Below are 25,793 nucleotides of genomic sequence, written 5' to 3' on the forward strand. Positions count from 1 at the left end.
TGGGAAAATTACCAGTTGAAAATGCCATATTATATATTTTATGTAAATAAGGTAGTAGTATATCTATGAATTTTTTATAATACTCGGCTGAAAACCCATCAGGGCCTGGGAACTTTTGATTGGGAGATGTTTTTATCGCTTTAGAAATCTCAACCAAAGAAATTGGGAGGTTCAATTGTTGGAGCTGTTCTGATTTGATTTTCGGCAGATTCAGTTTGTTTAAGAAGTTTTCAATATCTATTTCATTTACCAATTGTGAGTTTGGAGCTAGATTGTATAAATCATCATAATAATGTTTAAAAGCGTTTGCTATTTCTCTAGGGGCCAATTTAGTCTGTTTGGTACTTGGGTGTATGATATGGCGGATTTTAGTCTTTTGTATCCTTGCTTTCAAACGTCTTGCAAGAAGAGCTCCTGCTTTATTGTCATGCGAGTAGAAATTAATTTTAGTTTGTCTGAGAGATTTCTCGTATTTGTATAATAACAAATTGTAAAGTTTGAACCTTACTTTTTGTAATTCCTCAGTAATACTATAGGACGGGTTTATTTTATTTTTAGTTTCCAGAATTTTGATAAGTTTTAAAGCTTCATTGATTTCTTTTTCCCTCTGTTTTTTAATATATGAACCAATAGACATGAAAGTGCCCCGATTTTAGCTTTATGCGCAGACCAGATGATGAAAGGGTCTACGTCAGGGGTATCATTAAGATTAAAATATTCCTTCAGGTCAGATTCAATGGAGTTGGCTGATTTTTCATTATTTAATATGAATGGATTAACTCTCCATATATAATCGTTAGATTGTTGTCGATTTGTAGAAATAGTCAGGGTGATAGGAGCATGGTCAGACCAAACAATATTACCAATCTCAGATTTGGATACTAAGTCTATAAGAGGTTTTTCAATCAGAAAATAGTCAATCCTAGAATATGAATTACATTTGTTTGAGAAGTGAGTATAGTCCCTTTCTGACGCGTGCTGTAGTCTCCAGATATCAAAGAGATCGGTGTGTTCTATCAGTTTTTGAAATGCTGAATCTCTGTATCTACTACCATGAGTGGTGTCTAACACAGAGTTGGGGACTGCATTAAAATCCCCTCCTATTATTAAGGAACCTTTTTTCATAGAGTTTATTTTTTTCAGTAATTTTTTCAAGAATTTAGTTTGTCCCAGATTGGGGGCATACACATTAACTAGGGTGTAGAGTCTATTATAAATTTGGGCTACCAATATAATGAATCTCCCTGCTGGGTCTAAATACTGCTCTTGAACATCCACTGAAATGGTATCTTTAAACGCTATAGGGACTCCCCTTTTCTTCTTTTTATAGGTGGTGTAAATTATTTTTGGAAACTTTTTGTGTCGTAATTGTGGAGTGCTATTTTCAGCGATATGAGTCTCCTGGGCATACAGTATGTCACATTTCCTCTTTAGTGCCTCATTCCATAATTGGTGTCGCTTAAACGGGGAATTTAAACCCCTTACATTAATCGAGGTTAAGGTGATAGCCATAGTTGTAAATTAGACATTGCTGAGTATTTCAATACCTCCAGGTCACTGTACCAGCCGCATACATTTAAGGTTGCATCACATTCTTTGTTTAGGTGCCAGGATCCAGGACAATATAGATGGACAGTAGTATAAAGGTAGATGTACATCCCTGCAACGATAACATAACATTAACAAACAATTGTTAAAACTGAAACGTTAAGAGTAGATATTGAAACAAATAGCCCTAGAGCAAACAGGGCAAAAAAGGGTAGATGATCCGGTGTCATCTATAAAGGGTTTTAGGGCGGGTAAGTCCGGCAAACATGAAGATTTTCTCCTCTACATTAAAGCAAGCTCTTTGTAGCTGCTTCAGGCGTCGTCCCTTTGTCTTTGATGAGTCATTGTTCTTTTATGGTCATGTGATTTGGCAGGGTGTTGGCTCTCCTGCGGCCTTCTGGAATTCCTGTCCTGATAGTGGGGTAGTTGCTCTATCTTCAGATTCCAATCTTTCAATGTAGTTAGTGCTGTTTCAGGTGACTTTAGCACATATAAGTCGCCATCTTTAAAAACCAGAACTTTTACAGGGAAACCCCATCTGTAAATTATGCCGTTGGCAGCCAAAGTTCTGGTGATCACAGCAAAGTCCTTCCTGGCTTTAATAGTGGCCGCAGAGAGGTCGGCAAACAGCTTTAAACCAGCAAACTGCTCTGGGAGAGAAGGATTCTTCCTCATTTCTCTCAACATTAGTTCTTTTACATGATAAAAAGTGAACCTTGCCAAAACGTCCCTGGGTACATCTTTGTGTAAAAATGATGGTTTGGGCAATCTATGAGCCCTGTCAATGCTGAGCTCAAATTCTTTAGCATGAGGGATCAGTATTTTAATTAAATCCGTAATGTAGGGGACCAGGTCCCTGTTGGAAACCGATTCAGGGACTCCTCTGAACTTAATGTTGTTCCTCCTGCTGCGGTCTTCTAGGTCTGTTATTTTAGCTTGCAATGATTCCACCGTGTCCTCAATTACATTATGTCGGTCTTTTATTTCGTTCTGTGATGTTGCAAATTCCCCCATTTTATTTTCTACATGCGATACCCTGTCTCCAATCTCCTCAACTGCTTGTTGAATGGGTAAAATAGATGATTTGAAATCGCTATTAATGGAGCTTCTTAGTGCCAAGAGCATGTCTTTAATCAGTACCGCTGACAACTCTTTGTCTGTCGCTTGAAAACTTTCAAAAGTATCAGGGTTTTTCTCAGTTATATGATCGGTACTCACTGTGCTCTGGTCCTGTTGCGTTTTATCCTCCTGTCTCTGTGGACGAGCTGACGGCAAAGTTTTGATTATATCCTTAGTATCCTGGGTGAGCTCTCCCTGCTCACGGTCGCTGAGTTCCAGTGAGTCGGATGACTGGGGATTTTGGCTCGCAGCAGCCGCCGCGGCTCCCTCCACGCTCTTTCCTTTGTTCGATCCGGGTGGGGTTTCACATAAGCCGGGTGCTGCACTCGATAATTCCATCGATCGTTCAGTCGATTTCCCCTTTTTAAACAGGGTACAGGGAGGCAGATGCGGCATCTTTCTCACAGTATTGATCGGTGTAGAATAAATCGATCTTCTTTCAGACGCAGGGGCCCTCTTATAGCTGGAGCCTGATGAGGCATCAGACACTGTCCCAGCGTCGTCCCGGTCGGCCTGCTCATGGCTGGAAAACGATCTATTTCTTCTGATAGAACGATCGGAATTCTTGGATTTCTTGATCCCTGAGTGCCTGGATCTCTTAATGCTGTAGAAATGGTCCATTTCGAAGCTAAAGTCGAGTTTAAGTCGCTTTTAGAGCTATACTGTAGAGGAGCTCTTACTTCATGCGGCCATTCAGTTCAGCAGCCAAGCCATTCCTTAATTTTCTTGTTAATTAATGCTTTCTTAGGTTTGGCCTGAAAATATAAACCATATATGAGGTAATAAGTGTAAAAAATGTCTTATGTATGACCACTCACCAAATGCACTCATGCCGCATGTACCAATATGGGAGTCGCACTTTCCCTTTCTGTTAAATAATTTCTTTTGTCATCCTCCATGACTATTTGATTCCTATTCCAGGATCTACTTAGGCACAAAAAGGAAAAGCTCATCTCATAGAGCATAAATATTTCAACTTCAACCCTGTTAATACAGGGTGAAGGAAGGAGAGGTAGTCAGGGGAGCTCCAGGGCCATCTTAACCTTGCTTTCTTACAGCTGCTCTGCGCCACTGGAGCCTTAGGTCTGTATGCTGCATCGACGTTCCTGCACGCCGAAGGAGTTCAAATGTGCCAAAGACCGGAAGTGAGTCACCTGTGTTTCTAATCCCACGCCGAACCTGGAAGTAACCTAGCATCCTCCGGCCTCCTTCTGTAGCCGTAATTCCGAACATCCATAGTGTGGCTTCACTCAGCCGGAGGAGCCCACGCGCCTGCTGCAAAACCCCAAGAGAGGGTCCTAACCACTGGTGTAACGGGGCACCGAAGGCACACTCGGTCTCCCATCAGCTGCAGACCAGCTGCTTAGCTTCGGGAGCGAGGATCTGTGTTGAGCCTTGTTCCCAGGGCGGCTTTGCTAGCTGGGAGGCTCCCTGCTCCTAGGTCTGCCTTGAGCGCTGAGCTGATCACTCGGTGCTCGACTTGCTTGTCTGTCGGTCATGTGACGCTGGCCACGTCACATGACACTCACTCCCCACTATAAATACAGGCAACCTGCTGGCTGCGGGTTGCCTGTGATTTTGGTCCCTTAGGCTGTGTATTATTATTGTTATTTAGCTTACCTTTGGATTTGACCCTTGGTCTGCTTCCTGACACCTCTTCTGCCTGCTCCCTGAACCTTGACGCTACCTCTCGGATTTTGACCTCGGCTTGCTTTTGGATTTTGTCTTTGCCTCTTCTCTTGTACTGACGTGACCTCCTGGACTGACCCCGGCTAGTTGACCCGCCTCGCCCTTCCTATTTTGGTGGTACTTTGCTTGTTCCACATCTCTGTCCGCTCTAGTGCTACCTCTCATTGGCTGTCCGCTTCCCTGCCGTCTCTATCTCTCTGTTTGCACTTATTCAGGTCGCCCAGTTGCACCCCGTCCCCTGGGGCGGGTGGTGCAAGTAGGCAGGGACAGGGTGGCAGCTCAGGGGGTGAACCTCCGCTCTATATTTATACCCGCGACTCTACCCAGTGACAACTGGAAGGTACCGTGCGATAGACCCCGGCAGGATACCACTGGCCCCCTAGTGATTCCCTGGGTAAAATTAAGACCAGCGGTAAGGTGACCTGTAGGAAAGAAGTATTGTAGGTCTTCCACTCCAGGGACAGGAAACCACTGAGATGGGAGAGAGGCTCCACCTTTTTATTCTGTAGGTTTCCTTTCCTCCTGGGGGCGGATCATCTCTGCGGTGCTGTTGTGGGGGAAGGGAAAAAATAGGTTGTTTTGGCAGAGTTTTTATTTTATTTTTTTATGGAATTCACCTTAGGGGGTATAATATTTTAGGGGGTATAATATTTTTATAGAGCAGGTCATTACGGATGCAGTGATACCTAATATGTCTACTTTAAAAAAAATTCTTTCAGTTTTACACTATAAAAGCATTTTTGAAGAAAAACAAAATGTTTTAGCGTCTCCATTTTCTGAAAGCTATATTTTTCCATTTTTTGGGGGGCATTTGTCTTTTGCAGCTGGTTGTTAGGGACGTAGCAATACCGAATAGGTCTACTTTTTTAAATTTGTTTCAGTTTTAGGCTACTTTCACACTAGAGTTTTTTGCGGATCCATCATGGATCTGCAAAAACGCTTCCGCTACAATAATACAACTGCATGCATCTGTCATGAATGGATCCAGTTGTATTATGTCTTATATAGCCAAGACGAATCAGTCATGAACTCCATTGAAAATCAATGGTCGATAGATCAGTTTTCTATTGTGTCAGAGAAAATGGATCCGTCCCCATTGACTTACATTGTGTGTCAGGATGCATCCCAGGACGGACAGAAAAAACGCTGCAAGCAGTGTTTTGGTGTCCGCCTCTAGAACGGAATGGTGAATGAACGTAGGCAAACTGATGCATTCTGAGCGCATCCTTTTCCATTCAGAATGTATCAGGGCAAAACTGATCTGTTTTGGACCACCCATGATGGATCTAAGAAATGGAAAGCCAAAACGCTAGTGTGAAAGTAGCCTTACACTATAAAAACATTTTTTAAGAAAAAACTATCTTTTGGTACTATTTTGGGCTACATACGTCTTTTTGATCGCTTGGAATTACACTTTTTGTGATGACAAAAAAATGGCATGGCATTTTTTTGCTTATTTATTTCTTTTTTCTTTTACGGCGTTCATCTGAGGTGGTAGACTATGTGACATTTTTATAGAGCAGGTCGTTACGAATGCGGAGATACCTAATATGTCTGTTTTTTATTGAATTTTACGGGGAGTGGGCTTTTTTTTCTTTACAAAAAAACACTATTTGTTTTTACTTTTTATATTTGTCCCACGGCGGGACTTCAACTTTTCAGGGTTTGATCCTTGTTTCAATTCAGTACACTGTATTGCACTGAACTGAACTGTCAGAGTCTTACACAGTAAGACACTAACAGTTGCCTAGGAGACTGAGCCTGCAGACTGGATCTCCTGGGCTTTAGTAGCTGGAAGGCTCCAGTGCCTTACACAGATACCATGGCAACCATCGGCCCCCTGTCACCATAGCGCGGGGGGCCGATGGAGTTAGAGGGAGCCCTCTTGCACATGCCGTGGTCAGCGCTGACCGCAGCATGTGAAAGGGTTAATCCGCCAGCATCGTCACATACAGTATTGCCGGCAGATGCAGCAGGGGCCCGGCTATCAGTAACAGCAGGGCCAGTGCTGCTGATCGGGCGGGTGCAGCTCCTGCACCCGCCTGATCACATCATTTACATGCACGTGAGGCTGCAGCAAGAAACCGCATTCCCTCACGTACATGTACGTGATTATGCGGGAAGGGGTTAAAAATATGGAATCCTTTTTTGTGTACATAGCCAAGATGCTCAACTAGCTGCCTGTAGATTTTCTGTCTTCCTTATCTGGGGAGACTTATCTCTGCTCTCTGACATCATAAACACTCATTAAAGTTCAGTTCTTAACTTACTGATAAGAATGTGGCTTAAATAAGTGTTTATGACTAGTGTTGAGCGAACCCGAACTGTAAATAGTCTGGCTGTTAATTCTGTGGGTGACCTATAGCGATCTTTTACAATGCACCATCTTGGCACCCCTGACACAGAAATTTAATATTTAATCTGGCTATAAATTCTGTGGGTGACCTATAGTGATTTTTTTGTGGGTGCAATGTACCATATTTGTACCCCTGACACAAAAATATAATAGTTAATCTGTCTGTTAGTTCAGTGGGTGACATATTCCCATTGTTTGTGTGAGGTACACCTGCACTGCATGCGTGACAGGGAAATACAGTGGATATAAAAAGTCTACACACCCCTTTTAAAATGTCAGGTTTCTGTGATTAGACAAAGATAAATCATTTCAGAACTTTTTACACCTTTAATGTGACCTATAAACTGTACAACTCAATTGAAAAACAAACTGAAATCTTTTAGGTAGAGGGAAGAAAAAATATAAAAATAAAATAATATGGCTGCATAAGTGTGCACATTCTTAACCTAATACTTTGTTGAAGCACCTTTTGCTTTTATTACAGCACTCAGTCTTTTTGGGTAGGAGTCTATCAGCATGGCACATTTTGACTTGGCAAGATTTGCCCACTCTTTGCAAAAACACTCCAAATCTGTGCACAGCCCTCTTCAGATCACCCCACAGATTTTCAATCGGATTCAGGTCTGGGCTCTGGCTGGGCCATTCCAAAACTTTAATCTTCTTCTGGTGAAGCCATTCCTCTGTTGATTTGGATGTATGCTTTGGGTCACTGTCATGCTGAAAGATGAAGTTCCTCTTCATGTTCAGCTTTCTAGCAGAAGCCAGAAGGTTTTGTGCCAATATTGACTGGTATTTGGAACGGTTCATAATTCCCTCTAGCTTAACTAAGGCCCAGGTCCAGCTGAAGAAAAACAGTCCCAAAGCATGATGCTGCCACCACCATGCTTCACTGTGGGGATGGTGTTCTTTTGGTGATGTGCAGTGTAGTTTTTGCACCAAACATATCTTTTGGCATTATGGCCAAAAAGTTCAACCTTGGTTTCATCAGACCATAACACCTTTTCCAACATGCTTTTGGGAGACTTCAGATGTGTTTTTGCAAAATGTAGCCTGGCTTGGATGTTTTTCTTCGTAAGAAAGGACTTTCGTTTTGCCACTCCCCATAGCCCAGACATATGAAGAATACGGGAGAATCAGAGGCGGGAGAATCAGAGGCACTTTAAATGATGTAAGGTGTATGCTGACTCCTATTTAACATGATTTTGAATGTGATTGCTTAATTCTGAACACAGCCCCAGTTATAAGAGGGTGTGCACATTTATGCAACCACATTAGTTCAGTTTTTTTTTTGTTTTCTTCCCTCCACCTAAAAGATTTTAGTTTGTTTTTCAATTGAGTTGTACAGTTTATAGGTCACATTAAAGGTGGAAAAAGTTCTGAAATGATTTATCTTTGACTCATTTTTTTACATCACAGAAACCTGACATTTTAACAGGGGTGTGTAGACTTTTTATATCCACTGTAAATCTAGTTAATCCATCTGTTAGTTCGGTAGGTGACACATACCAATTGTTTATGAGATGTACACCTGCACTGCATACGTGACAGGGAAATAAGGCTCCTTTCATACCTGCGTTCAGGTGTCCGCTCGTGAGCTCCGTTTGAAGGGGCTCACAAGCGGCCCTGAACGCAGCCGTCTGGCCCTAATGCATTCTCAGTGGAGGCGGATCCACTGAGAATGCATCCGCCTGCCAGCGCTCAGCCTCCGCTCCGCTCAGTGAGCGGACACCTGAACGCTGCAAGCAGCGTTCGGGTGTCCGCCTGGCCGTGCGGAGGCGAGCGGATCCGTTCCGACTTACAATGTAAGTCAATGGGGACGGATCCGCTTGAAGATGACACCATATGGCTCAATCTTCAAGCGGATCTGTCCCCCATTGACTTTCAATGTAAAGTCTGAACGGATCCGCTCAGGCTACTTTCACACTTAGAAAATTTTTCTAAGTTATAATGCAGACGGATTCGTTCTGAACGGAGCCACCGTCTGCATTAATATGAGCGGATCCGTTCAGAACGGATCCGATCGAACGCAGGTGTGAAAGTAGCCTAAATCTAGTTAATCCATCTGTTAGTTCCGTGGGTGACCTTTAAAGAATGAGGAGAGCATCAAATAAGTGACTTGGCCCTGGTCGTGGTGCTGCTGGTGTTGGCGGAGCTCTGGTTGCAGGGAGAGGACGTGGTCTATCTGTGCCAGCTACATGCCCAAATGAAACAACTTCCTCAGGTGCACCTAGGTGACAGAACGCCAAGCGTTATTTTGTAGGTCCGAATACTCGTGTACGAATGGTGAAGCCAGAACAAGTACAAGTGATAGTAGATTGGGTTGCTGACAATGCCTCCAGTTCCTTCACATTGTCTCCCACCCAGTCTCCTGCTGAAAGCGCAGAGTTGGCACCAAGTCATGCAGCAGTCTCTTCTGCTTTTTGATGACTCTGCTGGCAGGGTTTCCGTGGGCCATCCACCTAGCCCTGCCCCAGAAGTGAAAAAGATTGAGTGCACTATGCGCAACCACTTATGTTTCAGGATGTGGACATGGGAGGACCACCGCAGCACGTCTTTGATGATGACTAAACACAGGTGCCAACTGCTGTGGCTTTCTGTAATGTGCAGACCGGCAAGGAGGGCAGGGATGAGGAGTGGGTAGAAGATAAAGTGGAGGATGATGAGGTCCTAGACCCCCACATGGAATCAAGGTCATGCGACTGACGTGTGCAGCTGGGAGGAAGAGGTGTTGGTAACAGTGCCAGCCTCACAGCAAAAGAGGGAGCAGGGTGCAAAAGCAGAGTGGCCGTCCCCTAGTCAGTACGCCTGCTACTGCCACCGCACCCAGGGACTGAGCACACCAAAGCCAGCTCCAAGGAGTTCCCTGGCATGGCAGTTCTTCAGACAATACGCTGACGACAAGACGCGAGTGGCTTGCACGCTGTGCAATCAGAGCCTGAAGCGAGGCATAAATGTTTTAAACCTGAGCACCACCTGCATGACCAGGTATCTAAATGCAAAGCACGAGCTGCAGTGGAGTACACACCTCAAAAACCACAAAAGACCTCCTGGTCCCTCTTCTGCTGCAGTCTCGGCCCCCCCCCCCCCCTCTGAAGTGACAGTGGCACCTGCAGCACGCAAGGGTGAGTCGCTCTGCAGAACAGCACCACTTCACCACCGAGTGGGCCCAATGGGGGACGTGTGTGCCTTGTTGCGCTGTTTCGAGTACTCCACTAACATGGCCAGTGCCAATGACGCCATACAAAGCATTACTATCCCACTTCTATGTCTCCTTGAAAAAAAGCTTCGGGCGACGATGGAAGAGTATGTGGCACAAGAGGAAGAGGAGGTTATCCATTTCCACGGTTATCAGGCCAGTCATTCACAAGTGGCTCGGAGGGTGGGTTCCAGGTACACAACACAGTTCTGGAGGATGATTATGAGGATGATGATGATGATGAGCAGGAACCTGTTTAACAGCAGGATGGCACCCAAAGCAGCTCATGGCCATCACTGGAACATGGCTGGGGGGATACAAAGGACACAGACGATAGACCTCCTACAGAGGACAGCTTGTCCTTACCTCTGAGCAGTCTGGCACACATGAGCGACTACATGCTGCAGTGCCTACGCAACGACCACAGAGTTGCCCACATTCTAACTAGTGGTGATTACTGGGTGGCCACCCTGCTGGATCCCTGCTACAAGGACAACATGCCGTCTTTAATTCTGTCACTGGAGCGTGATCGGAAGATGCGCGAGTACAAGTGCACGCTGATAGACGCGCTGCTAAAGGCAGCGGGGGCATAGTGGAAGCACAAGGTGAAGGTAGAGGAGAAGGATGAAGTCGCCAACGCAGCTGGGGCACCTCCAGCACCTTAGAAGGGAGGGTTAGCATGGCCGAAATGTGGAAAAGCTTTGTCAGCACGCCACAACAACCAGCACCACCAGCTGATACAGAATGTCTTAGCAGGAGGCAGCATTTCGCCAACATGTTGAAGCAGTATGTGTACTGAAAGACGGGTCTGCCCCCTTCAACTTCTGGGTCTCCAAATTGGGAACATGGCCTGAGCTTGCCCTTCACGCCCTGGAGGTGCTGGCCTGCCCTGCAGCCAGTGTATTGTCTGAGCGTGTTAAGCACGTCCACAGTCAACGTGGATAAGCTTACGTTCATTAAAATGAACCAGGCATGGATCCCTCAGGACTTGTCTGTACCTTGTGCTGAATAGAAGTATACCGGCCTCGCCAAGACATTGTTATACTCCAGCGCACTTTCTCTTTGTATTCTCTATTCTATTTCCCAATGTTTAGGGGTCTTCCGAAATGTATAATAAATAAATAATAATAAATAAAAAGAATTAACCCTTTCAGGCCCGGTTTAAAAAAAAAATTGCACCTTTGTTTTGTTTTCTGCGGGACAAGTTGCACTTTCCAACGCCACCATTTAATATTGCATATGATGTATTGGGAAGCGGGAAAAAGATTTCAAATGGGGTGAAATTGCAAAACAAAATTATGCAATTCCACCACAGTTTTACGTTTTTTTTATTTACGATGTTCAATGTACGCTAAAACTGACCAGTTACTTTTATTCTACAGGCGAGTATGAATCCAGCGATACCTTATATGTGCAGTTTTTTCTTGCGTTTTGATAGTGATAAAAAAAAAATAAAAGTAGGAAAAAAAATCTGTTTTATTTTTTGACCCCTAGAACTTTTTTGTAATTATGTCTACGGAGCTGTATGGGGGTCATTTTTGGCAGGGAGATCTGAAGTTCTCTTTGATACCATTCTGGGGTGTGTATGACTTTTTATAAAAAAAAATTTGTAGAAAGTGAAGCGACCAAAAACGTTAAAATCGGCCATTTGGAAGCTTTTTTCAGTTTTGCTGTTCGCCGTGTGGGGAATATATTTTTATACTATGGGCGTTTTCGCTCATCGCAACACAAATGATGTGTATTTAAAAAATAATAATAATCTTTTATTTTTATTTTGGGAAAAGGGGGGTGATTTGAATATATATATTTTTTTTAACTTTTTTTATTCCCCATAGAGAACTATAACAATCAATCATTAGATTGCTATTATCCTAGACTCTAATGCACTTGTATTGGAATCTATGATGATTTTACTATTTTCTTATCTTATGGAGCCCTAATACAGGCAAGGGGTCCTCAGGAAACCCTATGCAGCAGCCTTGTGTCATTCACAAATACAGGGGCTGCTGCACACACGCTCTGGCTCCTCCGATCACCGCACGGGGGACCGGAGCATAACCGGAAGCGATGGACCACGGCATCTGAGGGGTTAAATGTCTGCGATCGGCATTGCTGCTGGTTGTGGACATGGGCCGCGGGTTTCTGCTATAAGAAGCAGGCGGCCACCCGCGGCCATAGCGCCAGCAGCGCTCAGGAGCGGGCGCCATCTTAAAGACCCAGCCAGCGCCGTACATGTACACAACAAAAACAGTGTTGGCTACCTCCACCGCCGCTTCCACCTACACCGCCACGTCCACCACTTCCTCAACCTCCTACTCCACTTTGACCTCCGCCTCCTAGTTCAAGATAATTATTTTTTTCCCTATCCACATTTGTTTGCAGGGCAATTGTCCTCCTCTTACCCCCCATTTGCTTCCTTTTGCAGCCCTCTAGCCCTTACTATGACTATTTTACAGCCATTTTAGTGCACCAAAGTTCGGGTCCCCATTGACTTCAATGGTGTTCGGGTCCCGAAACCAAACTTTGACCCGAAGTTCGGCCGAACCAGGCAAACCCGCTCAACCCTATTTATGACCTCTTAGTGGTTTAGAGATACGAGATGAGAGTTATTAGATGACCTGCTCAAAGTGAAAGTGCCAATCACACAGTTAGAAAAACAGTTAACCCTTTGTGACAGAATGGCAAACATGAGTAAAATGCAATAATAAACAAAAATTGCCTCCAAAGGTGTACATAGTCTTTAACATTAGTCTACGCTGAACAGCGAGATGATTCCTACATTCCTGATCCCTTCACATGTCATCCTCTAAACATATTTGAAAAAAAGGTAAAAGATGTATGCTGCATTAAAAGAGATCCTTAGGCTACTTTCACACTAGTGTTTCTATTTTCTGGTACTGAGATCTGTCATATCTCTTATCTTATCTCTAAAGCACTTTAGTTTTGTCCCCATTCATTGTCAATGGTGACAAAATGTAACTGAACAGAACGGAATGCTCCAAAAAGAATTCCGTTCCGCTCTCATACTGGAGAGCAAAAAAATAAATAAAAATTGGCAGTATTTTCCCAGTAACAGCGATGCCCACTCCCTGGTACTGCCGTTCTACTTCTTTAAAGGATATGTACACCTTCGGCTGTAAAGCTACTTTCACACTAGTGTATTTGCTGGATCCGTCGCCGCAAAACACGTTGGTGGATTAGGGCTTATACTCTGAGGGTTTTCTAAATAGGTCCAAGGTTCCAGCTGGCTGGGGGTTGCGCTTCTCAGGACGGGTGCTCCCCCTTGCTAGACTAGGGCTTAATAGGGAAAGTACAAGTAGGCTAGCATACCAATAGCACTGCCTTTGTTATGATGAACTGCCACTAAAACTATATTTACCCCGACCAGCTAATTTTATCTGTATTGAGACCTGACACTTAACCCTTCATGATCTGCCAGCACAAAATATGACTCTATTTGAAGATTTTAATTGTTATAGTAAAAGTTAAGTTTTACAACACTTTAGAAGGAGGTCCCAGTTGTTGTCTACAATACCCTCTACTCCCTGGGCTATTCACTGAGCACTTTATTAATCAGTTACATTTTGTTTTAAAGATGTACATAACCTTTAACCCGTTCGCTACCTGTACGGAGCTGGAGCCATGTGTAAACATTGCGCCCGCTCGCACGTGCAGCGGGCGTCACGGCTGGCAGATCTCTGCTGTTTCAAACAGCAGACACCTGCGGCTAATTACAGTGACCGGCAATAAATACCGATCGCGGTAATTAAAGGCCTTTAGATGCCGCGATCAAGTGAGATCACAGTATCTAAATGCGCAAAAACCCTGCAGCCAATGTGGGCAACGGTAGTTGCGCTGAACACTGTAAGCCTCGCTGACGAGGCTTTAAGTGTTCATGCTGCAATTCTTATTTTGGCCACCTGATGGCAGGACAGGATAAGAAATGAGTAATTTCTAGTGTAAATCTCATTTTAAAAATCCCTGATAGAACAAAATCAAAAATTAAAAAAAACATTATTTATAGGCTTATATATGTGCTTCAAAATCACAAAAAAATTAAAAAATATAAAAGGTTTAAATCACCCCCCTTTCCGTATAATCAAAAAATAAATACCTAAATAAAAAGTAATATAAACATCATCGCGACCGAAAACGCCCATACTATTAAAAAAATAATTCCAATACGGTGAAAGGCAAAATGGAAAAAAGGGTCAAAATGGCCAATTTGCCATTTTTTCATTGCTTCTCTTACCCAAAACAATGTAATTAAATGTGATCAAAAAGTCATGCACACTTCAAAATTGTATCAATAAAAAGTAGAGATTGGCCCGCAAAAAATGAGCCCCTAAACGTCTCAATAGACATAATTATAAAAAAAGTCACAATATGGTGATGTAAAAACGTTTTTTATCAACGTTTAAATTTATTTTTACACTATTTAGACATAAAAACCTATACATATGGGGTATCGTTGTAATCATACTGACCCAGAGAATGAAGGGCATGGGTCAGTTTTGCCAGAAACGAGACACTGTGGAAACAAAACCCGAAAAAATTGAGAAATTGCATTTTTTTCCAATTCCACCCCATTTGGAATTTTTTTACAGCTTCCCACTACATTTTATTCCATAATTAACGGTGGCATTAGAAAGTACAACTTGTCCCGCCAAATAATAAGCCCTCATGACCAGAAATATAAAAAAGTTATGGCTCAAGGATAATAGGGAAGAAAAATGAAAACGCAAAAACGAAAAAGCCTCCGGTATCCTAAGGGTTAAGTAAACAGAGATGAGTGGCAGTGTTTCTGGAAGCAGCTAATACAACCCCTAAAGGGAACCAGTCCAGAACTTGACGGTGACTGCATCCCAGGCATCATGATATAGTGACAGGCTCCCTGGTTACAAAGAGCAGTGTATTCAGTCCGGGAAACACTCGCCACATGACGGCGGTATAAACCAAACTGAACCCTGCTCCTCGGATGTGAACTAACAGAATCACAATGATTTCTGACTGTGTGTGTTCCTGCCTGACTCAGGTTCTACATAATGCAGTGAATACAGTTTAGTAGACCTGTGGTAAGGAAGTAGCACACATAGTCAGAAATGTTAATGCTCGTCAGAGGGGCAGTGTTCAGTCCAGAAAATCCGACATCACACAAAGCAAGTTCCCAAGACTGAAAACGCTTAGAGGAAATTGGCCTTGCTCTTTAGGTTTAACATAGTTTAAAAATGAGCTAGGAATGAGAGAGTTTTCGGGGCTGCCCCCCCAGCTTGATGCTTGGAAGCTGGAAGCAGACAAACCAGTGGAGACTGCCATCAATTACTTTTCTCCCCGTTCCAGGCTCAATGGACTGATTTTGACTTCCTAGTACAAACATGAGGATTAAGGCTCCTTTCACACCTGCGTTCAGGTGTCCGCTCGTGAGCTCCGTTTGAAGGGGCTCACAAGCGGCCCTGAACGCAGCCGTCTGGCCCTAATGCATTCTCAGTGGAGGCGGATCCACTGAGAATGCATCCGCCTGCCAGCGCTCAGCCTCCGCTCCGCTCAGCGTTCGGGTGTCCGCCTGGCCGTGCGGAGGCGAGCGGATCCGTTCCGACTTATAATGGAAGTCAATGGGGACGGATCCGCTTGAAGATGACACCATATGGCTCAATCTTCAAGCGGATCCGTCCCCCATTGACTTTCAATGTAAAGTCTGAACCAATCCGCTCAGGCTACTTTCACACTTAGAACATTTTTCTAAGTTATAATGCAGACAGATCTGTTCTGAACGGAGCCACCGTCTGCATTAATATGAGCGGATCCGTTCAGAACGGATCCGCTCGAACGCTAGTGTGAAAGTAGCCTTAGGGAGATACTACAGCTTATAAACCAGACAGTATTTCTTGTGTATTACTATTCTCTGAATTAGAACCACAGGTCAGCTGTTCCACTTTCCCTCTTAAGGGTGTATTACACCTGAAGATTTTTCGGTGTTCGTAGTAATGCTTGTTAGTGATCATCTGACAGGCTAATACTGCCGCTGATTGCCTGAAGAACGAGAAAACTCACATCCATCCGGCAATCCAAATCTTTTGACAGGTTTGCAGGCAGCAGATCGTGGCGCCTAATCACAATCTGCTGCTGGCAAACAATGATTCAGTATAGAGATGAGCTCCTCCCTATACCGAGGTGGAGATAGCTGCATGTCACAGCAGCGGTCTCTTCCGCTAGCGAACACACGATTGCCGGAAAGGAACGCTTCCTTCCCAACAATCGCCTGTTAAATCGGGCTACAATCTTTAACTGACACTTACCAGATGATTATTTCTTTTTCAGTTTCTTCACGAACACCACTTCATCTCTGTTTTTAATACCATATCTAAAAGACAACATATAGTTTAGTGATTGGGTACAGCAATGATGGCCTCATTAACCAGTTCAAGACCCCACCCCCCTTTCCTGGCCAGGCACACTTGTTTTTCCATTTGTTGTTTAAATCATTCTTTCACCTCTTTCAGTGACATATAGGACTATTTTTATTTTAGTGTTTTTTTTACACCAGGGAAAATGTAAAAAGATATTCACATTTTATAGCACAACAAAAATATTTTTTTAAACTACACCTCCTTTCTGTTATGACCATTTTGATATAGGGGACATACAGTCTATGATCACCAGCGGTACAGCTACAAGCTGCAGTCTGGCATGATCTAGCATTTTTAATACAGTATTTTTCTGCTCTAGAAATCCCAAAAATCTGGCACATGAATTTACCCGATATAACCATTGGCATCTGTTGGAATGTGGAATGTCATAATCCGCCACAGCCCTGAGAATGCTGGACTAGCTCTGCTGTCAGGTTGCTATTAACCAGCTCAGCCCCCCTAGCTTAAACCCCCTTAATGACCAGACCACTTTTTACAATTCTGCACTACACTACTTTCACGGTTTATTGCTCGGTCATACAACTTACCACCCAAATTAATTTTACCTCCTTTTCTTCTCACTAATAGAGCTTTCATTTGGTGGCATTTCATTGCTGCTGACATTTTTACTTTTTTTATATTAATCGAAATTTACCGAAATTTTTGCAAAAAAATGCAATTTTTCACTTTCGGTTGTAATTATATTTTTTTTAACTATATGTCTATATAAATTTTTCTCTAAATTTATTGTTCTACATGTCTTTGATAAAAAAAAAAATGCAATATGTGTATATTTATTGGTTTGGGTAAAAGTTATAGCGTTTACAAACTATGGTACATAAATGTGAATTTCCGCATTTTGAAGCAGCTCTGACTTTCTGAGCACCTGTCATGTTTCCTGAGGTTATACAATGCCCAGACAGTACAAACACTGCACAAATGACGCTGATGGGCATAGTGAGTTCATAGAAGTTTATATTTTTTTTGTCACAAGTTAGCGGAAAATTATGATTTTTTTTTTTTTTTTTTTTTTCTTACAAAGTCTCATATTCCACTAACTTGTGACAAAAAATAAAAACTTCCATGAACTCACTATGCCCATCACGAAATACCTTGGGGTGTCTTCTTTCCAAAATGGGGTCACTTGTGGGGTATTTATACTGCCCTGGCATTTTAGGGGACTTAAAGCGTGAGTAGTTTGGAATCCAAATGCGTAAAAAATGCCCTGTGAAATCCTAAAGGTGCTCTTTAGAATTTGGGCCCCTTTTGGCGCCTAGGCTGCAAAAAAGTGTCACACATGTGGTATCGCCGTACTCAGGAGAAGTAGGGCAACGTGTTTTGGGGTGTATTTTTACATATACCCATGCTGGGTGAGAGAAATATCTCTCTAAGAGTCAACTTTTCCAATTTTTTTTTATACAAAGTTGTCATTATAGAGAGATATTTCTCTCATCCAGCATGGGTATATGTAAAAAGACACCCCAAAACACATTGCACTACTTCTTCTGAGTACAGCGATACCACATGTGTGACACGTTTTTGCAGCCTAGGTGCGCAAAGGGGCCCAAATTCCCTTTAGGAGGGCATTTTTAGACATTTGGATTCCAGACTTCTTCTCACGCTTTAGGGCCCTTAAAATGCCAGAGCAGTATAAATACCCCACATGTGACCCCATTTTGGAAAGAAGACACCCCAAGGTATTCCGTGAGGGGCATGGCGAGTTCATAGAATTTTTTTTTTTTGTCACTAGTTAGTGGAAATTGATATGTATATATTTTTTTTCTCACAAATGCTCCCTTTCTGCTAACTTGTGATAAAAAAATTCAATCTTTCATGGACTCACTATGCCCCTCAGCGAATACCTTGGGGTGTCTTGTTTCCGAAATGGGGTCATTTGTGGGGTATTTATACTGCCCTGGCATTTTAGGGGCACTAAAGCATGAGAAGAAGTCTGGAATATAAATGTCTAAAAATGTTTACGCATTTGGATTCTGTGAGGGGTATGGTGAGTTCATGTGAGATTTTATTTTTTGTCACAAGTTAGTGGAATATGAGACTTTGTAAGAAGAAAAAAAAAAACAATTTCTGCTAACTTGTGCCCAAAAAAAAAAAAATCTTCTATGAACTCGCTATGCCTCTCAAAAGTGATCTTTTTATAGCGCTGCAGCGATTTTACGGTGTTTTTGCAGTGATCAGAAAAAAATAAGTCTGTCACTGCGGTGGGGCAGACTGAATGCAAGTGTGCGCACAAGATCAGGCCTGATTGGGCGAACACTGCGTTTTTTGTAGAGCCCATAGAACATGTCCTATTCTTGTCTGCAATTACGGACAAGAAAAGGCATTTTCTATATAGTTCTGGCAATGTGCGGATCCGCAAAATGCGGAAAGCACATTGCTGGTGTCCGTGTTTTGCGGATTCGTGGATTTGCGGATCCGCAAAACACATATGGACGTCTGAATGGAGCCTTACAGGGGGGTGATCAATGACAGGGGGGTGATCAGAGAGTCTATATGGGGTGATCACCCCCCTGTAAGGCTCCATTCAGACGTCCGTATGTGTTTTGCGGATCCGCGGATCCGTAAAACACATACGGATGTCTGAATGGAGCCTTACAGGAGGGTGATCAATGACAGGGGGGTGATCAGGGAGTCTATATGGGGTGATCACCCCCCTGTAAGGCTCCATTCAGACGTCCGTATGTGTTTTGCGGATCCGCGGATCCGTAAAACACATACGGATGTCTGAATGGAGCCTTACAGGAGGGTGATCAATGACAGGGGGGTGATCAGGGAGTCTATATGGGGTGATCACCCCCCTGTAAGGCTCCATTCAGACATCCGTATTTGTTTTGCAGATCCGCAAAACACATACGGACGTCTGAATGGAGCCTTACAGGGGGGTGATCAATGACAGGGGGGTTATCAGGGAGTCTATATGGGGTGATCAGGGGTTAATAAGTGACGGGGGGGGGGTGTAGTGTAGTGGTGCTACTTTACAGAGCTGCCTGTGTCCTCTGGTGGTCGATCCAAGCAAAAGGGACCACCAGAGGACAGGTAGCAGGTATATTAGACGCTGTTATCAAAACAGCGTCTAATATACCTTTTAGGGGTTAAAAAAATCGCATCTACAGCCTGCCAGCGAATGATCGCTGCTGGCAGGCTGTAGATCCACTCGTTTACCTGCCGATCCTGTAAATGCGCGCGCCTGCGCGTCCAGGAGGAATAACAGGCCCGCCGCCAGGACGCAATCCTGCGTGCGGCGGTTCTGTAGTGGTTAAAGGGCTTGTCCAAGAATGAAAACGTAGAACTCATCTACAGGATAGTTGATGTACAACATAGCGTTCAACTAAGGCCTCATTCACACGTCAGCGTTTTGGTCAGTGATTTCCATCAGTTATTGTGCGCCAAAATCAGGATTGGAGCCTCCACAGACATAAGGTATAAGGGAAAGATCTGCACCTGGTTTTGGCTCAGAATCACTGATGGAAATCACTGACCTGGGAATGAAGCATAACTCTGGCAGTCCCACAGAGTTTGAAGGGCAGAGTAGCATGCATGTTCAACTGCAGCTCCATTCAAACAGTGGTTTTCATGACTGTGGGGGCCTCAGGGGTTGGACTCCAACCTGTAGGCGATAAGTGGTCATTCTGGGACAACCTCTTTAAAGAAGCAGTCCCACAAAAATGTTATATTAGAAAGACACATGATGTAAATTATAATGAATGAACTGGGCACTCTCAGGATATAGGGATCATACAGATATTTATTAATGTGTAAGACAATAAAAAAGGACAATGAAAAGAGAGAATATGGCCCTCCTTTTGGAAATCTATGTACTAAACAGCACTTCCTCACTATAACTAGCACTCTGAATCTAGATAAGTACTAACTTTTTATGGCATATTCTTGAAATAAAACGGCAATAAAATGGTACAATCGATCGCTAAATCACAAATTATTCACACAATAAAAAACGCATAAATAGCGTAGACGCTGAATGTTCACTTGGAAAAACTACAAATGTCACTGTTGCGAGTTATTCCCAAACTCACTGATAAAGTTCTGAAGATCCAAAGTAACAGTTATAAAAGGCACCGGAACCGGAAAGGTTCTCCTCACCACTTCGCTGAACACCGTCGCTCTGCTGGGTCGCGTTTTTATAAATTACCTCCAGACTTTTTTGAGCGGTCAGGTTGTTGCGTCTAGCTCTAACAGGACCCCGAACTTGGGACCAATAGATAGTGCCGGAACCTCGTACCACACTGCTCAACACCACGATAAGGTTAAAGTATAAGGAATCCGTGACAGCCTACAGCAGAGACCGGGCTGCACATGCCAAACTTTTACCTACGTGGGATTTCAACAACCGGACCGCTCAAAAAAGTCTGGAGGTAATTTATAAAAACGCGACCCAGCAGAGCGACGGTGTGCAGCGAAGTGGCGAGGAGAACCTTTCCGGTTCCGGTGCCTTTTATAACTTACTTTGGAGCTTCAGAACTTTATCAGTGAGTTTGGGAATAACTCGCAACAGTGACATTTGTAGTTTTCCCAGTGAACATTCAGCGTCTACGCTATTTATGCGGTTTTTATTGTGTGAATAATTTGTGATTTAGCGATCGATTGTACCATTTTATTGCCGTTTTATTTCAAGAATATGCCATAAAAAGTGATTAGTACTTATCTAGATTCAGAGTGCTAGTTATAGTGAGAAAGTGTTGTTTAGTACATAGATTTCCAAAAGGAGGGCCATATTCTCTCTCTTTTTATTGTCTTACACATTAATAAATATCTGTATGATCCCTATATCCTGAGAGTGCCCAGTTCATCCATTACAAGTTTTATGCCATTTTAGTGGACTGGGTGAGTCCACTTTACTGAGTGCACCTCTGGTTGGTCCTTGTGTGTTCCTGTGTGCCTCATTTACTATTTTTACTGCATGATGTAAATTATAGTGAAGGCAATCTTACTTGTGGCTGTATTCGCTAGTTATTATATTTTGACTCTCCAACTGACACAGCACGTGAGGACAGGAAGTCAGTTTCTCTATGTATTCGTAGGGAAGCCTCAATGTCAGTCTCATAGGAATGAATAGAGAAACTGACTTCCTGTCCACACATAAGAAGCTTTGTCAGTTGGAGAGTCACGAAGGGAGAGAACAATTCACAACTACAGCAACCAGTAGGGAGACTGCCTTCACTATAATTTACATCATGTGCCTTTCTAACAGACCAGAGCATAAATAAATATATTCGCCTTTCGCTTTCTAAAACTTAACATGGATAAAACAGAATTCATCATCTTTCCCCATCTTGCTCAACCCCCCCAACAAACCTATCTATCATGATCAATGGCTGCACACTCTCCCCGGTCAACCAGGTCCGCTGCCTTGGAGTGAACTTGGATTCTGCCCTGTCCTTCAGACCGGACATCCAAGCCCTTTCCACCACCTGCCGCCTCCAACTCAAAAACATCTCCCGCATCCACGCTTTCCTTAACTTTGAATCTACGAAAATGCTTGTACATGCCCTCATCATCTCCTGCCTAGACTACTGCAACACTCTCCTCTGTGGCCTTCCATCTAGCACCCTCGCACCCCTCAAATCTATTCTCAACTCTGCTGGCCGTCTAATCCACCTCTCACCCTATTACTCCTCTGCCTCTCCCCTCTGCCAATCCCTTCACTGGCTCCCCATTGCCCAACAAATTCACTTCAAAGTACTAACAAATACATACAAGGCCGTCCATAACCTGTCCCCTCACTACATCTCTGAGCTACTTCCCGAATACATCCCCACACACACTCTCCGATCCTCACAAGACCTCCTTCTCTCCTCTCCGCTTATTGCCTCTTCCCACAATCGACTCCAAGATTTCTCCCGTGCATCCCCCATACTCTGGAACTCGCTACCCCAACATATCAGACTCTCACCTACAGTGGAATCCTTCAAAAGAAACCTGAAAACCCACCTCTTCAGACAAGCCTACAACCAGTGACCCTGCTGCCTCTATACCACCATGACCAACTTCACCCGCACCTACTGTGTCCTTCTCCCATACCATATAGACTGTAAGCCCTCACGGGCAGGGCCCTCTCTCCTTCTGTACCAGTTTGTAGCTTATCTTGTTTATGATTAGTGCAATTGTCTATGTTATGTATGTGCACTCCTTATCATATGTACAGCGCTATGGAATGAATGGCGCTTTAATAATAAATAATAATAATATATTGGTGGGAGTGCTTCTTTAAGGTTTATACATACGGATGTGAAGCCTATGAAGGTGATAACACAATTTTATGGGGCGTTAATAAAACCTGCTGTAAAAGGTGTGATCTCATGGTCCAACAACTGGGAATACAGAGAACAGATCAATCTCCACTGAAATTAATGGGATAGAGTAAAATATCCAAAGTGATCTCTACCCCCACATTATACACTTTTGGACATCACATATATTTCAGAGACAAACAATGGTCTGTTGTCGAAACAAGATGTCAGTGAAACCCATAAAATGCATCCCATCTCTACAGAAAGCCGCTGTCACTGTACGTCGTCTCAGGATACTAAGATATTCTACAACTTACTCTCGAAGACTTTTTTCTTCATTTTCAAGCTTCTCTCCAGAAAAGGACAATTGGTAGGTTCTCCAGACATATTTCCTAGTAAGCAGAAAATCTGTCAGTTATTACACCACTGAGGATAGTGTTATAAAGAATGCATAGAAAGCTCACCAGCTGATATGCTGTATCCCTCCTTCCCTCTGGTGCTTCAGCTGAACAAATCGCTGAATGGCTCGTTTTAAATCGAGAACTGTAGCATTCTGGACAACAACGACAGCTGCAAGCAAAAGGCAAAAATATGTTATTAATAATATTATGGCATTTGCATTGAAACAAATTATGTATGAAATCATATGACTATTGCGTTACATTGAAAATAATAATTTTCACAGCATTACACGGATCCACCAACAGATGGCGACATAGTACAGTACATAATACTAGTACCGTGCAGTCATCAGTTTATATAGTACAGCACTTGGGACTTCTGAAGTTATAAAATGGTTAAGAGGGATTACACAAACTATCCTGTCTGTAACAAGGCACTATTTATATGTAACCAAGAATTGTGTTCTAATGAAAGGTACCCCACACATTTGAGCAAATATTTTAGAATCATTCTCATACCAAAAGGGAGGAAAATCTACTTAAAGTGGATGCCTCCCTTCAGCAAATTGCATTTATTATGTAGATAAAGCTAATACAAGCCACTTACTAATGTATTGTTATTATCCATAATGCTTCCTCTGCTGGCTGGATTCATGTTTCCATCACATTATACACTGCTCGTTTCCATGGTTACAGACCACCCTACAATCCATCAGTGGTGGCCATGCTTGCACACTGTAGGAAAGAGAACCAGCCTCTCTGGTGGCCATCTTGTATCTCCGCTGCAACGGTGTTCATAACCCCTGGATATGAGCAGTGTATCAAGAGGCAATATGGATAATGACAATACATTAGTAAGTGCCTTGTATTAGGTTTCTCTACATTTGCTGGAATGAGACATCCCCTTTAAACAACTGACTTGTCCTGAAATGTATCAATCAAGCCCTTTGTATTCTACACTAAATATATATTTTTTTAGAGAGGTTCTCCAGGCTTTTAATATTGATGACCTAGCCTCAGGATAGGTCATCAATATCAGAACGGCGGGTGTCCGACACCTGGCACCCCCGTCAATCAGCTGTTTGAAGAGGAGGCGCGCGCCGTGCCAGCCCTGCCTCCTCTTCACTGTTTACCTTCTCGCTGACACTGTCTCCTCACACAGCTGATCGGTGGAGGTGCCATGTGTCTGACCCCCGCCGATCTGATATTGATGACCTATCCTAAGGATAGGTCATCAATATTAAAAGCCCTGAGAACCCCTTTAATATTTGCTTTCTCTTAAAAGGGTTGTGTCACATCAGCAAGTGGCATTTATCATGTAGAGACAGTTAATACAAGCCACTTACTGATGTGTTATTATCCATATTGCCGCCTTTGCTGGTTGGATTCATTTTTCCATCACATTATACACTGCTCATTTCCATGGTTATGACCACCCCAAAACCCGGCAGTGGTGGTCATGCTTGCACATTATAGGCAAAGTGCAGGCCTCTTTGGTGGCAGACACCACGGGAACTCACATAGGCTGATGCTTTTTCCTATAGTGTCCAAGCATGGTCACTGCTGCTGGATGGCAGGGTGGTCATAACCATGCAAACAAGCAGCTCTGAACCCGGACATACCCATATTTTAACCCAGGCATCCCCCCTGATGTTAGCATCAGAGTATCTCATGCTCCGATGTGCTCCCTTGCCCTCCGCTAGATCGCGCAGGGCACGGTCTCTTTTGCTTACAATAACATACTGCCGGGCGGAGGCTTTCCCCAGGCAGTGTGATCGGTGACATCACCGGCTTTGATGGGCGGGCTTTAGCGCTGCCCTAGCCGTTTTAATGGCTTCCTGGCAGCTCCATGGAGAGCACGATTCGTCACCGGAACTCCTGAAAATGCCTTTGCCCTGCGCGACTTAGCGCAGGGCAAAGGAGAGCATCGGAGCATGAACTGCTCCGATGCTCAAGTCAGGAGGGCTGCCAGGGTGAAAATGGAGGTATGTCCGGGTTCAGCTCTGAACCAGGACAACATATTTAATGTGCTGGAAAAATGAATCCCGCCAGCGAAGGAAGCCATATGGATAATCATAATACATTAGTACGGTAAGTGGCTTATAATATCTCTCTCTACAAAATAAATGCCACTTGCTGAAGTGAGAGGACCCTTTTCATCATAAATTTTGTGACCTTGTTCACTTAAAAATGTAAAAAAAAAAAAAAGTTAATAATAAAGAAAAAATATATATCTGCATGGCTTTTACATGTTCTCCTCATATTTGTGCAGTTCCCTCTCGCACAAATAATATCTCATGCTGATAGCAATATCTATACAGCACTGCAAAATGTGTCGGTGCTATATAAGGCTGCGTTCACATCTCCGTTCCAGAGATTTGCGGAGCCATTGTAATAATGCCTGTCCTTATCAGCAAAACAGACAAAAATAGGAGATGTTCGATTTTTTTGCGGAAGGGAAATGCGGACATACGGAAATGGAATGCACACCAAGTCGATTCAGTTTTTTTTTTTTTGCGGACCCATTGAAATAAATATAGACAATAGAAGAGTTTGACTTTAATGCCCTCTAGTGGTGAATTGTTACACTGCATGTTATATGGATTTTTCAGTCTTCCTGTGTACAGCAAAAAGACGAGAAGCTGCTATTACTATCAGTCAGTGCACTGCAGTTTGTGTAACATCAGTTTCATCAACGATTGGAAGGAGACTACAGCAGCACTATTTTAATGTCCACATGCAATACAATAGGCATTCTGTGCTGAATTAAATTAAAATGTGCTGCTATGAGACTTCACTTACTTCTCTATA

The 25,793-nt window shown here is 43.3% G+C and overlaps 1 protein-coding gene across 3 annotated transcripts in view; it reads right to left on the bottom strand.

Annotated features, from left to right (window-relative positions):
* Window positions 1-25,793, bottom strand: part of SNRNP25 (small nuclear ribonucleoprotein U11/U12 subunit 25) — a 56,745-nt gene that overhangs the window by 17,178 nt on the left and 13,774 nt on the right. The window contains exons 4-8 of one of the 3 annotated variants that reach the window (XR_006391089.1): window positions 23,046-23,151; window positions 22,899-22,973; window positions 16,205-16,269; window positions 14,396-14,439; window positions 3,345-3,422 (exon numbers count right to left, since the gene is read on the bottom strand). Coding sequence is in view for 2 of the 3 variants with exons in the window: in XM_044303913.1 (XP_044159848.1) it covers window positions 16,212-16,269; window positions 22,899-22,973; window positions 23,046-23,151 (239 nt within the window). In the remaining variant the exon portion in view is untranslated. Of the gene's footprint in view, window positions 1-3,285; window positions 3,423-14,395; window positions 14,440-16,204; window positions 16,270-22,898; window positions 22,974-23,045; window positions 23,152-25,793 lie in introns of those variants that run through there. The other 2 variants (XM_044303914.1, XM_044303913.1) reach the window with 2 other exon arrangements.

This window comes from Bufo gargarizans, chromosome 8, assembly GCF_014858855.1.
Source record: "Bufo gargarizans isolate SCDJY-AF-19 chromosome 8, ASM1485885v1, whole genome shotgun sequence".
NCBI lineage: Eukaryota > Metazoa > Chordata > Amphibia > Anura > Bufonidae > Bufo > Bufo gargarizans.